General features: G+C 49.9%; 1 protein-coding gene across 2 annotated transcripts in view; it reads right to left on the bottom strand.

Annotated features, from left to right (window-relative positions):
- DOCK1 (dedicator of cytokinesis 1) overlaps positions 1-15,064 on the bottom strand; it is a 540,262-nt gene that overhangs the window by 437,792 nt on the left and 87,406 nt on the right. For both annotated transcript variants that reach the window (XM_082637778.1, XM_082637779.1), the window contains exons 13-15: positions 7,325-7,450; positions 2,483-2,607; positions 836-934 (exon numbers count right to left, since the gene is read on the bottom strand). In XM_082637778.1, coding sequence (XP_082493904.1) covers positions 836-934; positions 2,483-2,607; positions 7,325-7,450 — 350 coding nt within the window. The remainder of the gene's footprint in view (positions 1-835; positions 935-2,482; positions 2,608-7,324; positions 7,451-15,064) is intronic.

Raw genomic sequence — 15,064 nt, 5'->3', positions numbered from 1 at the left:
GACGATGCCGTACACCTCACCCCCTGTAGGATTGTCCCAGAAGCAAATGCCTTTTGGAAATTTATACCAGATAATATTGTCCAGGATGCCAAGCAGACTGGACAAGGCAGTTGAATTTTTTTTTAAATGTGCTGATCCTCACCGGGAAGAGTCTATTTTTAAAAGTTGCCATTTTCGTTTTTAGCCCCGATTCGGAGGTGTCTATATTCCCTTTACAGTTGCAGGGACCTGCCCTCGGCTGCAGCGAGAAGGCGGTCCTTTTGTGACTTACAGTAAAAGGAAAAAGACTTAATACCTGCTGCCTTTAAGCCAAGACTGTCCCTAATCTCAGAGCTAACATCTGTATTCCAAAGCCAACCGCTGGCCTGGTGTCCCAGTACCCAAGCCCGTGGTGTGTGGGCTGCGAGGGGGTATCAGCAGGCTGCATTAGGAGCCTCAGAGCACCAAGGCCAAGGGAACAGGATCCATCTCTCCAGCGATGCCCTCCATGCATTATCATCTCTACTTTTCTCCATTTGGTGTAAAGACAGCATGCCACACACAAAACAGACCCGAGAAGAGAAAGACAATTGCTATCTTTAAAGGATTCTGTATTTGTCTCCAGATAAAGTCCTGAATTTAGGTCCAAAAGGAGATGAGAGTAAATGTAAATTCCAAGAAACACCAGCGTGGTTCCTTAGCAACCCTAAAGGACTTTGTTGAAAGTGCCTTGGGGCTGGGGGAGGGTGCCCACTGGTGGGCAGCCCTGGGCCGGGCAGGAGGCGGGGACTTCCTCAGGGTACAAATGAGCATCTCATAATCAACCCCATGGGAAAAAGGACCATGCAAATGATACCTTAACCGTCTCAAACCAGCGCGGCTGTTTCACTTGGTAATAAATCACGGACTTGTATTCTGAAATAGCTTCATCACCAGCACCCGGGAAAATCACATGCTTTAAAAGAAGGCATAAAGAGATCGTATCAGCCCTCATAGAGCTTGAGGCTGCATCCATGTCCCCCAACCCCCCGCCCGGTTTGATGACCCAAAAGGACCGAGGGCCCTCGGGGAACACCAATAACCCCATTGCCCATGGAACACCTCCCAGCGATGGAAGAACAGATCCGGCTGGGGCCAGCGGCCAGCAGAAAACCTTGCTCACAGGCATCTAAGATCTTGATGGCTATGCGGCATGGGGATGCTACTGTCCTCCATGCTTCGTACCCTTACCCCTAATAACTTTCACCCTGGACCTGCAGGAAGAAGTTCCTGACTGACTCGGCAGCTGGAGTAAAGGGCTACGGACCAAAAAGGAGGTGGCAGCGCTTTGTCCCTTCCCTAGCCACAGACACTGACCACTCGCCTCTAGGAACAGCGATACCGGTAAAGCCCAGGGGAAGAGCAGGGATACTGGACACAGGCCACCCAGAGAGAAAGGAGGCCACCCACCTCCTGGCACAGCTGGGCCTCAGGAGCACCCACAGGGCACTGCTCTCGGCCACGTGGGCCCAGGAGAGCCCAGGCTGCAGCCACGGGCCAGAGAAGCAGCTGGCAGGGAACCCCAGCTTGGGCTCAGCCTCCAGTCCTCAGAGAAGGCCACAGCCTCTGAGCACTTCTCAGGACGCCCGCAGGCTGCTGTGACCACGCAGGAGGAGGTCTTGGTAGCCACCACCGAGAAAAGCACAAGGCTCAGAGGCCCAGATTCACAACCCAGTTCCACCTCTCGTTAGCTCTCTGACCTTGAGCAAGGTGACTGATTTCTCTGGGGCTCAGTTTCCATCTGTCTCAAAAGATGCTAATAACATTATCTGAACTTCTAATGTGATCATTCGCCCTCTGAGCCCCGGGTTTACACCAGCAAGTGGGACCCCAGGATAGAGTTTGGAAAAGAAGGTGGTCAGTGGGACTTCCCTGGTGGTGCAATGGTTAAGAATCCACCTGCCAATGCAAGGGACACAGGTTCAAGCCCTGGTCCGGGAAGATCCCACATGCTGCGGAGCAACTAAGCCCGTATGCCACAACTACTGAGCCTGCGCTCTAGAGCCCACGAGCCACAACTACTGAGCCCACATACCACAACTACTGAGCCTGTGCTCTAGAGCCCACAAGCCACAGCTACTGAAGCCCACGCACCTAGAGCCTGTGCTCCGCTACAAGAGAAGCCACCGCAATGAGAAGCCTGCGCACCGCAGTGAAGAGTAGCCCCCGCTTGCCGCAACTAGAGAAAGCCTGCACGCAGCAAGGAACACCCTACGCAGCCAAAAATAAACAAATAAATAAAAAGAAGGTGGTCAGGACCCCAGGGTCGTCCTGAGGCAGGCCGGCTGCTGGGACCCGGTAGAAACCAGCCCTCTTGGACAAAGGGAAGAAAAGGAAGAAAAAGCAAACGCTCTTCCCCAGAAATGAAACTGTGGCTTCTGGCATCCTGCGGCAGAGCCAAGGCACACACTTGGGAAGTAAAACTTAAACACTACAGGTTCAACTTTGCAACAGTCAATAATACCTCCAGTCGTTTTCCATCTTCATCGTAAACAGACACTGTAACCTCAACATTCTTTGCGGTCGTTTTGCTTCCTTTATCAAAATCTCCTTGAACTAATGTCACGTAGATATCGTTTCGGACATCACCTGGGGGGAAAAAATTACACCTTTAAAACCAATCCATAGGGCTTCCCTGGTGGCGCAGTGGTTGAGAGTCCGCCTGCCGATGCAGGGGACACGGGTTCGTGCCCCGGTCCGGGAAGATCCCACATGCTGCGGAGCGGCTGGGCCCGTGAGCCATGGCCGCTGAGCCTGTGCGTCCGGAGCCTGTGCTCTGCAACGGGAGAGGCCACAGCAGTGAGAGGCCCGCATACCGCAAAAAAAAAAATAAGAAAAAAACCAATCCATTATTCACAGTGTAACTGTGAATTCTGCCATTCCTAGCAGAGTATCATAAATACTATATTAGATGATTATGAAATATTTTCTACAAAATAGTGCCCGCATTTAACAGCATGACAAAGGCAATTTTCATCACTATAAGACTTGCAAGAAAGAGGAAATGTCAGGGCCCCTAATTATCTGCTTGGTGCTTCACGTGGGCAGAGGAGCTCTTACACTCCATGGGCAGCCCACGCCCGGGGCAGCTCGAATGCTGTCAGTGGGTTTGCGCAGACGCTAGACCCCCCCAACCCCCAGCATCCATGGCCCATTGCAACCCACATCGCCACCCCTTGTTAGGACATGGCTGCGGTCATCTGAGTCTCAGTAGCCAAGGACTATCCCAACACCCCCTGGCACACCGAGGATAACCAGCAACACTGGCCTCCTTTTCACTCCACTAAGGAGTTGAACAAAAACAGCATTTGAACCACAAGCCAACGTCCTGAGTTGACACTTAGGATCAGGGACTAGGGAAGGGTCAAGAGAGAAACTTTGTGCAAAGAATCCTCTCTCGTCCTGGCAGGCAGCTGTCAAGATCCTGAACAGGGACACAGGGAGCAAAGACTCATACATTTTTAAAGTGAGATGGACCTTAACCTGTGCCCAAAAAAAATACAACCACACACACACGCAACAAATGAGCTCAAGACGCTTCCTCCTCCTGAGAATACACAAAGCCCCTGGTAATGGTCCGACTGGGAAAACTTTGCAAGCTTCGTTAGCAACGTGATTTAGAGGAAGCATCGCTGCGCTCTGACGGCTGCTCTGCTGTCTGTCTGGCTGCCTCAACAGTGTGGCCAGGAGCAGCAAATGACCTGCCCTGGGCAAAGAACAAGGATCCCTGAAGAGAAAAATATCCCCTTGGTTTCTTGTTTTTCTTTTGCTTTCTAGACTGCTCTATTCTGGCTTTTAATGTATCCAACTATTAGATTAAGCTTTCATTTAAAAGTCATTATTGTAATAATCCCAGCGGGTTGCTACCACTGCCATAGTAGCTTCTGGAAAAGAAGTAGGGCTGTGATCGCCGATAGCGACCACGGAGAAGGCAAGCAGGATGGCGCACAGCGCTGGGGGCAGGAGGCAAGGCTGCCGGTCCAGGACCTGCCGCTAATTAGCTGTGTGAGCTTAGACCAGTCACTTAACCTCCCAGGCCACTCACCCCTAAACGGCCTTATCGATAAGGCAGGGTAGTCTGTACAAGCGCTCCGCCTGAAAATCCTATCAAAGCACCAACGCCATAATCAAAAAGGGCCACAGCAGCTTCATACGGGCCTCATCAGCCAGAGAAGCAGCACGCGCTGGGCAGGGAGGTGGCTGAACCTCAGGGTCCCCTTCTCCTATGGGCCTAGGGATCCCGACTCCAGCCCAGAAGTAAGACCCCAGTTATAGGAGGTCAATACCCCCGACAGGCACTCACTCACAAGAGGGTCTCAGCAAATGCCTCCCGGGCTACAAGGTGCTCATTCTGGGGAGGAAGGAGGCTGGAAGCAGACACAGGTGGCCCATCCAAGCCTCCAGCCGCCTTCCCAGCTCAGGCGACAACTCTGCTTCCCCACCAGGACCCTTCAGAAGGACCTAGGGATTCCCAGTGGGCCATGAGAAGGTAGGAGAACCAGCAACAACAGCGACACGGCCGGCTCCCCCACTGTGCGAAGGAGATGCAAGTCTCCATAAACATGCGCATACAAGAAGGCACGGGTTCTGCAAGGCTGCGGGCGGGGGTCTGAGAGAGCCCCCCCAAAAGGGTAAGATGCGGTGCTCACAGCCTCTCAGTGGTCACTCAGCCCCAGAGGACGTGGGGGACTCACTCAAGCCCCGCTTGCTCACTATGGGGAGCCCAACCCCAGACTGAGGACATAGAACAAGCCAGAACAATGGTCAGCTGCACAGTTTTCCCATGCATTAATCATGAGATGATCTTAGAGGTTTAGACTTACTTTTTAAGTCTATCAATTGTAAGGGAGGCACAAGCAGTGTGAACCAGGAGTTTCCCAGGTTTCCCTTTGCACACGAGGGCCTCCTAAGGTCACCCAAGATAAATGCCTGATGTCAATGACGTTAAACTCATCTATAAATTTGCACCTCGAATCCAAACGCAAACAGTATGTGTCCACTCGGAAGTCCAAGTTAATTAGCTGCATGTAGAACAGCCTTGACTCCTACGAGCAATAGGTGCTCCATCGTTTCTTAACTTGCTGGGTGTCACGCTTACCTCCTCTACAGGTGAGACTGGCCAACACTCAATCTAGCTGATGTTAGATGTCTTTCCTATCGTTTTAACAGACAGAGTAGACAATGACCCACAACAGCCCTCAAAGGCAGAGGGAGGAGAAAGGACATGTCCCGAAAATGCCCTCAAATAAACAAAGCAATAACTTTGAGGCACACTGAGTGAGCAGCTCTCCCTGTGAACCTACAGCAAAGCCCTGTACCAGGAGGCTGCAGAGAAGCACCGACCATGGGGTGCTTTGGCCCCGTTTCCACTGCTCGTTACCCGGGTGACTTCAGGCTGTGGCTTAATCTTGATGGGAATTAGTTCAACACCCCATTTGTAGGCTTCCAAGATCCTTATATGGAATCAAGCTAGATTATTAATGGGAGCAGTATTTGCAAACCAAAAAGTATCCCACGGACATCAAGGATAAAGAATCATGCTTCCCAAGATCTCGTGAGAATCCAATCAGATGGTTAATATGAATGTCATCTGGAAACTGAAGGCATATATAAATATCAGAGGTTAACCTTAACGTGGGCTCTCATTATCAGTTTAATGAGCGTAAAACCCATGGTTGGGCTGGGGCGATACTAGTGTGATAACTAAGACACACTGAGCGGGTACCGGGTGTAAACATTCACAGGCTTCATCCACAGAACCTGTGCATTCGCCCTGCAGCAGCCTTTGTGCTGGGCTGTCACTTTCTGCTCGCCCTTCCTTCTTTTGATCAGATGTCTATCCAGACATGTGTAGTGTGTCCCTGTCTCCCTCATACAACCCTCGCAGCTGGGAGGAGCTGACCCCTTCCACAGGTCCCTGGGGCCGATGTGCATATGTCACCACCATCGCTGTCCAGGGCCCCCAGGGGACCTGAGCAGTCCAGGCCAGATGACGCTCGGCCTGCTTGTTTGGAAACACTGGGTGGATGTCGTCTTCTTTAGGATACTGGGATTTGAGAAGATGGGCGCCAGCAGGGCCTGTCCCCCGAGGATAAAGTCAATACGCAAAGGAGACAGCTCAGCGGAGGCGGCTGCAGAGAGCTGGAGCCAGTGGTCCAGGCTGAGCTGGCAACAGGCTCGGTCCCTTTTCCTCATTCACATGACCGACAAATATCCTCAGGGTACGGCCATTTGAGCTGGCCTTGTGTTTTCTGTTACTTACACCCTAAAGCATCCTAACTCCAACCAGATCTATAGGTAGGAATTATTATTATTCTTGTTCTTCAGAGGAGGAAACCACAGCTAAGAGAGATCGGGTAACTTGCCCAGGGCCAGGGACGGGTAGAAATGAAATTCATACCAGAGGATGGGATGCCTGCACTCTCACTTCTGGGGCCAATGGATGGGGTTCAAGGCTGTGGACCACTGTGGTGAAGAGACATTTAACCCATAACCTACCAAAAAGGGTTATTTTCAAAGCTTGGAACATAAGAGGGTATATTTACCCAAATTGTGCTCCCTTCATTTTGAATACATTCTGGATCATTCAATTGCTGTTATAGGATCATAAGACGGGCCCAGGACCATCATCGTGGACGTACATTATTACCGTAAAGGAGTCGCCTTAGTCCTACGCAACCATCATAATCAATCCATTCCTCAGAGCCTAAAAGTGAATTCTGCACAGCTCTCCAAACGGTCCCCTGTCTGATCACCCTCTATCGCATTATTAAGTATCACCCGACCAAACGCACTCAGTCCTTCAGCCAGGGTGAGTGAGATGTCAAACGCCCACGCTTCCGTTCCAGACACTGTGGGCAGAAGACAAATCGCAGGCATCCTGATTAAGGGCAACAGCAGAACACGGAACAGCAGTGCGTTTGATTACGATCGTGGTGGCGTTTTCCCCAGCTGGCGACAGAAACCATCACAAGGTCTCAGGACTGGGTCTCTGGCCAATGCTGTTTCATTTGCTTATCCCTGTTACTGTATCACCAGGAGTCGCTCCACACCAGCCCTCCAGGGTCATCATAACCAAGAGAAACCTCCTCCCCTCGGCCTGACCCCGGGTGCTCGGCTGTCACGCTGGCCGCAGCCCCTGCCTGCAGGAATGACCCATCGCCACGCGGGGCTTTACACCCTCGACCCTTTGCTTCCCTGAGCTCCTACCTAAATGTCGCTCTTTGCGGCCAGCTACATAAACCCTCCCAATGCCGGCCGCATCCACCCCACGCTCAGAGGGGCTAAAGGATTCATCCATTCTTACCAGGCATGATTATCTCCGGAAACCCCGTTTTCCGAGCCACTGCTGTGGTCCTGTCCACCAAATGAGGAAATTCTTTTCTAATCTGATGGATATCTCCAGGAAGTAATTTCAATGTTACCCACAAACCTAGAAAAGCAATGGATGCATGAGTCACATTTTATCATGTACATCTTTATATCTTGTACATTTTTAGAAGTTTTCATGAAATCAGTATCAATGAATGAGCAGCTTTTAATTCACAATGCAGTGCCTTAAGAGGAAGTGTGGGTGGATGAGAAAGACAGAAGCAGGACCAGGGAAAAGGTGCCTGGCACAGATGCCTGCATCTGATTAGCTGGGATGCAAATCCCACACTGGAAGAACCTAAGAACGTAACAGCAGTTACGTGCTACCTCTGCCTGGGACTGATGACTCTTTTGAGTTGATATACATTGAAGATAAATCAGAAGGTAGCATTTTTCTGGAAGGGGATTGAGAAGGCTATCATCTTCCATTCTCCCAAGAAGGATGACAGCGGGAGAGGAATCAGGAGGTAAATTCGCAGCTTCACAAACCCACCAAAGTATCCAGTTGCTCAGTGGCACCCGTGCTCCCGGGAAGGGGAACCGCAGAGCACAGGACTGGGGACCACCAGCGGGCCACCCACACGACTGGGGGACAGCGGCAGTCAGGGCAGCCCCATCCCTCTGCTTCACAATGTCACAGCAAAGTAGCAACTAATGCTCTGGCCACCACTCAGCTCCTTTCTCCAAGGGGGAAAATGAAGGCTTTCAAACCCTCTAAAAGAGATGCCAGGAGGCCCGAGAGAGAGCACGGTGTACCTGGGAGGCCTGTGTGCCCTGCCCACAAAAGCTGACGCATTTTGTATAAAATGCTCCAGGAGCAGCAATCAAACGATAAGAGGGAAGAAAGCCGACACTTAACAAAGTCCAAGGCAGGACACAAAGCAGTCGCTTGGCTCTGTCAGTGTTTTCAAGGACCTGCTTTCCTAGGGAGGGAGGGGTGTCACTATCAGTTGGCAGGTCGGGGTCTCTCTATCCTTGAGACTTCGGGGCAGGTCGGGGTCTCCATCCTTGAGACTTCGGGGGCCTGGCCTGCTTGCTCTCCTCTGACTCAGCTCTGCGGGACCCCACCTGCCCATCAGAACATAACAGTACCTGTCCTCACTTACATGACTACTGTGTGTGTGCCCACGTGTGTATGTGTCTGTCTGTCCAGCTGTCCCTCCTCTAGATGCATGCTTCCGGGGACCACTCACCACTGTTTAGCTCAGCACCCTGCACTCAGTAGAAGAAAATGGGAAAACCACAGACCTTGTTCACAGACAACTTTCATTCTAACTGGACCTGGAAGACAGCTGATGGGGGACACACAAGGAACACAACTGAGGCTGCTTCTGCTGCGAGCGGCTCTGCTGAATTAAACCTCACTCCTCACTCCCTCCCCCTCCCCCCTCCAGCCCCCTGGTCTCCCAGCAGCTGGCCTGTCCTCTGCGAAGATTTACACAACTTGTCGTTGAGAAAGTCCACGGTCACTGATGACATTTTACTCTTTACCAGCTGGTGAAAGCCCCCTCCTCTTGCCAACTAGACCGTCCCTCTGATTTATTCAAAAGTACCTCATGTGCACCCACTGTGCGCCAGACACACACAGGGCACTGCAGACACAGGGCGAAGACTCACTACACCACTGCCAGGGGCTCCCTTCTATCCCATGAGCCAAACACCAAGGGTGTCTCTCTGTGAAATACGTGCCTACAAAGCGCTTTCTAAAGCACATGTGGAGACTGCGCTCCGGGGCGTCACAGAGGCTCCCCTGAGGAAGGAACATTGTGCTGAGATCTGAGGGGTGAGGAGACGCTAAATAAGGAGGCTCCAGGCTGCAGCCCCAAGATGCAGGGGGGAGAGGCATGCGATGCGGCTGGGAAAGCAGCACAGACCTGACCCCAGGGCCTGTCGGCCATGGAAGGAGCTATGGTCCCCACCAAAGGGCCCAGAGGAGGAGTCCGACCAGAGTCTGACCTGACAGGGCTCAGGTGGCTGCATGGCACTGGGTAGCTGGGAATTTAGAGCGAGGTGAGGACCCCAGTGAAGAGACCACTGCAGGAGCCCAGGCGGACAGTGGCAGGACTTCAGCACCAGGGGCAGGGGTGTTGTGAGCAGCATGGGGGTCATATCAGAAGTGGAGGAAGATGGGATGGAGGGGGAGTGGCTCTCAGAGATGGCGCCAGTCCTGGGCATGACCCATAGCAGGTGCTGGCACACCCTGCATCCCAGTGGAGACGTCCTGAAGGGTCAGAGCACAGAGGAAGGAGAGCAAGAAGACGCCCGTCCTGTGCCCGGGAGAGCTGCTGACATTGAGAGTCCACACAGGGAAAGAGAAGTCGGCGAGAGACAGGGGAAAGCAGAGGGCAGAGAAAAAGGAAAACCAGGAGCGGGTGGCATCAATGTGGCCGATGGCACAAAATGCAGCCCAAGGAAAGGGGAGTGTCTGCAGCACGGGGCAACCAGGGTGGGCCTCGGTAGGAGCCCTCCTGGGGGAGGAGAGGGGCGAACGCTGCTGGGAGAAGGACAGAGAAGTTACAGGAGATGAGGGGCGGACAGCAGGCGAAAGAGTCCACTGAGAAATCAACAGTGGAGTCAAGAGCTAGTCAATACAGAGACAGAGGGAGAATTTTTTGTTTGTTTCCTTTTCTTTTCTTTCCTTCTATATTGTTCCCCTTTCTTTCTTTTTCAGATATAAAATTCCCGATCATGAGAGGGAGAGCCGAAGAAGTAGGAGAGAAGCATAACCAATAAAAACAGGTCTCTAAAGAGTCATCAGGGGGGAGCACCCCAGCAGGGACACATGTATCATTGCTCAGGATGTGCACTGCACAAGGCAACTAGCAAAGAAAGGCAAGTGGGAGCGAAATCCAGCCTGCACTCTGCTCACCAAGCTGTGTATCCTGGCAGTGATGCATCTCCCCACTCACCCAGAGGACAGACCATCTCTTTCTAATTCACACAAAAGCACCACAAGCGGGACTTCCCTGGTGGAGCAGTGGTTAACAATCTGCCTGCCAATGCAGGGGACATGGGTTCGATCTCTGATCCGGGAAGATCCCACATGCCATGGAGCAACTCAGCCCGTGCACCACAACTACCGAGCCTGCACTCCAAAGCCTGAGAGTCACAACTACCGAAGCCCGTGCACCTAGAGCCCGTGCTCCGCAACAGGAGAAGCCACAGCAATGAGAAGCCCACAACGAAGAGTAGCCCCCGCTCGCCACAACTAGAGAAAGCCTGCGTGCAGCAACAAAAACCCAACGCAGCCATAAATAAATAAATAAATAAATTTACATTTTTTTTAAAAAAAAGCACCACAGGCTGGCACCGCTCCAGACCTGTAGGAGGAGTGAACAGACGGACCCTTGGAGTGCCGGGCACCTGACCCTCGGCTCTCTGAGCAGACCAAGGAAAAGGGACGCTCACAGAAGTGTAATTATCACTGCACATGACACTTGACATGAACCTGTTCCCTGCTGGCGACACCAGGACGCAGCTAAATCTTAGGAGTCTGAGTCCCGAAACCTCCCAAAGGAAGGAATATCTCCAGAATAAATCTAACTCTAAGACACTTTTCAAGGACTTGCAGGATGTGCTGAGATAATTATTTAAGAGGGTAAAAGTAAAGATGGCTTTCCAACACCTTTTCTTTCTCACAAGTACCAGCTTGCTCAACTAGCTGATGAACCAGTAACTGGGTGACACAACTTGTTATAACACAATTTAAACACAGAGATTAAATTTGCCCAGTTACGTTGGGTTTCAAACACTTTCCCCCGAGGAGGAAATGAGGCCAATTTTCAAGGGAAAAGTGTATTTTAGGCTGACTTTTGCTAAACCAGAGTAACTAGACACAAAAGGGATTATTAGCATATGTTATATTTCAAACAACAGGAGCAGATGTCTGCGGGTGTATGAGGACTCACCGTCCACATAAAATACCCAGTGCCTCTGGGTTCAGGGTTCAGAATAATGTGGGCTAAATATAAAAGATGTCCATTGCAACAAGTAAACACGTACATGTTAACCTAAACTAGGCCAAAGCCTGGAGACCAGTTCAGAAGGGACAGGCCATGTCCCTCCAAGTCCCTTCCACAGCTCTGTGCACTTGACTGTGTGACTTGATGGGTCACCATGGATGGAAACATGGGGCTCCACTGGGCAAAACCCCGCAAACCTAGCAGCTCGCTCCGTGCTGCATTCACTGGGCCCCGGGCCTCTCAGCTCTCCCTGGAATGCACTGAAATCGGCCTGAGAGTGAGCCCTGGCGAAAGGTCACTCCATCACTTCCAGTTCAAGGTCAACCTGAGCCAGTGATGTGGCCCAAGGGCATTTTGGTTCAGGAAGGCACCAAGGGTCCCTCTGAAAACAATCAATGTTCTTGTCACTGAGCTCTCACTGTGACCTGAAAGCACCCCTCCTCCCCCCAGAGTTCAAGGAATCGGGGTCCCCTGGCAACAGTCCATCTCTGTGACACAGATTTTGGCCACAATACCAGTGAGACTGACAGAGGCGGGCCATGGGTCCTCTTTGTGAGCAAGTCCCTGCTGGCCGGCCACCAGTCTCCACTGTTCCTGTGTGACTCTGTAATAAAAGTGTATCAAAACTCTGATGACTTTGCAAGAGGAGCCGGGGCCCTGGGGCCCAGGGCCACTGCCTCAGAGCGCTCTAATCAAACAGCTTTAATTGGATCTCCCTGTGGTTTTCAGTTAAAGTGCAAATTGAGAGGGCTGGTAATTTATGAGAAGACGGGTCCTGGGTCAGCTGAAAATTGCTCTGTCTAGAGAGGCCACGATTCATTAACGTTTTGGGTTGGGGTTTTTGTTTTGTTGTGTTCCAGGGAAGGGGTGTGGTTCATACCAAAAGAAAGCCAAAAGTCCCTGCAGAGGGAGAGGGGCTGTTAATTCCTCCAGAACATTCTTTGGGTTTGATTCACGCTCTCCCTTAGAAAAATGGGAAATGAATCAAGATAATTGTTTCTTCAAAGTCTGGTGACATAAGGTAACTAGACAATGAAGCAGGTCTAGTCACCTCAGCTCTACTGAGTTTATGGTTAAGTATGCATCTAATCAAGGACTGAGGAATGGATATTCCCACTGGTGCTAAAAGCAGCCTCAGGTTGGAGCAACTCAGAAGGTGACTCCTCCAACTTCCCTTCCAGCTGGAAGCGGGGCCTCAGTAAACACTTGTTTTCCGGCAGCCCTCCTGGCCAGCCGAGTGCCAGCTGTCACCAGCCCGTGGTGATTGATTCATTGCCTCTGCCAACAGAGGGTCAGCCGCTGGGAAACTTGTCAGCGTGGGATTAAAAATGATGACTGCAGGCTGGGGAGCAGGGGAGGAGAAACACCCTCGATTACAAAACTAAAGGGGCACCAGTCTGCAAAATGGAGCCCCTTTCTCAGGGGTACGGGGTGCGGGAGGCCCGGAAAACAAGGTGGCAGTGATTAGCTCACGACACGAGTGAGAAAAAACCAGTGAGAAGAAGAGCACGTGGGGAGGTGGGTGATGTTGAATGTCTCTCTGTGTCTCTAAACAGCAAGGTGAAATCACAGGCAGTGGACAGTTATTTTATTCTCTTGTGAAGTCATTCAAGTGTTCTGAACAGAGGAGGTGGCTGGAGAAGTCTGAGGAAAGGCAACAGAGGAGTTGCTTCCAGTCCTATCAACTCTGGGCTCTTTCCAAACATTTCATTGTATCCTAGTCAGTTTTCTCGTCTCATCCAGGAGCTTGGCTCTCAGCAATGCTTACAAAGATGATCGGCAAGAAAACCCTCACAGGCTGTATACATCAGGGACAGTGAGTACACCATTACCCAGCGCTGCCACCATCATCAGCAGCAGCATCAGCATCACTGTTACCACCATCATCATCGTCGTCATCATCATCATCACTGTTGTCATTATCATATCAGTATCACCATCATCAATATCATCATCACCATCATCATCACCATGTCATTATCACCATCATCATCACCATCATCATCATCACCATCATCATCACTGTTGTCATTTTCATCATCATCATCACCATCATCATCACCATCATCATCACTGTTGTCATTTTCATCATCATCAACACCATCATCATCACCATCATCATCATCACCGTCATCATCACTGTTGTCATTTTCATCATCATCATCACCATCATCATCACCATCATCATCACTGTTGTCATTTTCATCATCATCAACACCATCATCATCACCACCATCATCATCACCGTCATCATCACCATCATCATCATCACCATCATCATCACTGTTGTCATTTTCATCATCATCATCACCATCATCATCACCATCATCATCACTGTTGTCATTTTCATCATCATCAACACCATCATCATCACCATCATCATCATCACCGTCATCATCACTGTTGTCATTTTCATCATCATCATCACCATCATCATCACCATCATCATCACTGTTGTCATTTTCATCATCATCAACACCATCATCATCACCACCATCATCATCACCGTCATCATCACCATCATCATCACCATCATCATCACTGTTGTCATTTTCATCATCATCATCACCATCATCATCACTGTTGTCATTTTCATCATCATCATCACCATCATCATCACCATCATCATCATCACCATCATCATCATCATCATCATCACCATCATCATCACTGTTGTCATTTTCATCATCATCACCATCATCATCACCATCATCATCACTGTTGTCATTTTCATCATCATCATCACCATCATCATCACCATCATCATCACCATCATCATCACCACCATCATCATCACCATCATCATCACTGTTGTCATTTTCATCATCATCATCACCATCATCATCACCATCATCATCACCATCATCATCATCACCATCATCATCACTGTTGTCATTTTCATCATCATCATCACCATCATCATCACTGTTGTCATTTTCATCATCATCATCACCATCATCATCACTGTTGTCATTTTCATCATCATCATCATCATCATCATCACCATCATCATCACTGTTGTCATTTTCATCATCATCATCATCATCATCACCATCATCATCACCATCATCATCATCACCATCATCATCACCATCATCATCACTGTTGTCATTTTCATCATCATCATCACCATCATCACCATCATCATCACCATCATCATCAACACCATCATCATCACCATCATCATCACTGTTGTCATCATCACCATCATCGTCATCACCATCATCATCACTGTTGTCATTTTCATATCAGTATCACCATCATCAATATCATCACCATCATCATCACCATCATCATCATCACCATCATCATCACCATCATCATCATCACCATCATCATCACTGTTGTCATTTTCATCATCATCATCACCATCATCATCACCATCATCATCACCATCATCATCATCACCATCATCATCACCATCATCATCACTGTTGTCATTTTCATCACCATCATATCATCATCAACACCATCATCATCACCATCATCATCATCACCGTCATCATCACCGTTATCATCACTGTTGTCATTTTCATCATCAATATCATCATCACCATTATCATCACGTCATCATCACCATCATCATCATCACCATCATCATCACTGTTGTCATTTTCATCATCATCATCAATATCATCATCATCATCATCAAACTAAAATTCAAACCACAGCACGTTCCCAAGTTCATGCAAATGGACTCTTATAGAAACGAA

Source organism: Mesoplodon mirus (assembly GCF_964341445.2).
Source record: "Mesoplodon mirus genome assembly, chromosome: 2".
NCBI classification, from domain to species: domain Eukaryota; kingdom Metazoa; phylum Chordata; class Mammalia; order Artiodactyla; family Ziphiidae; genus Mesoplodon; species Mesoplodon mirus.
The sequence above is the reverse complement of the archived record's forward strand: the minus strand, read 5'-3'. Positions and strand labels throughout refer to the sequence as shown.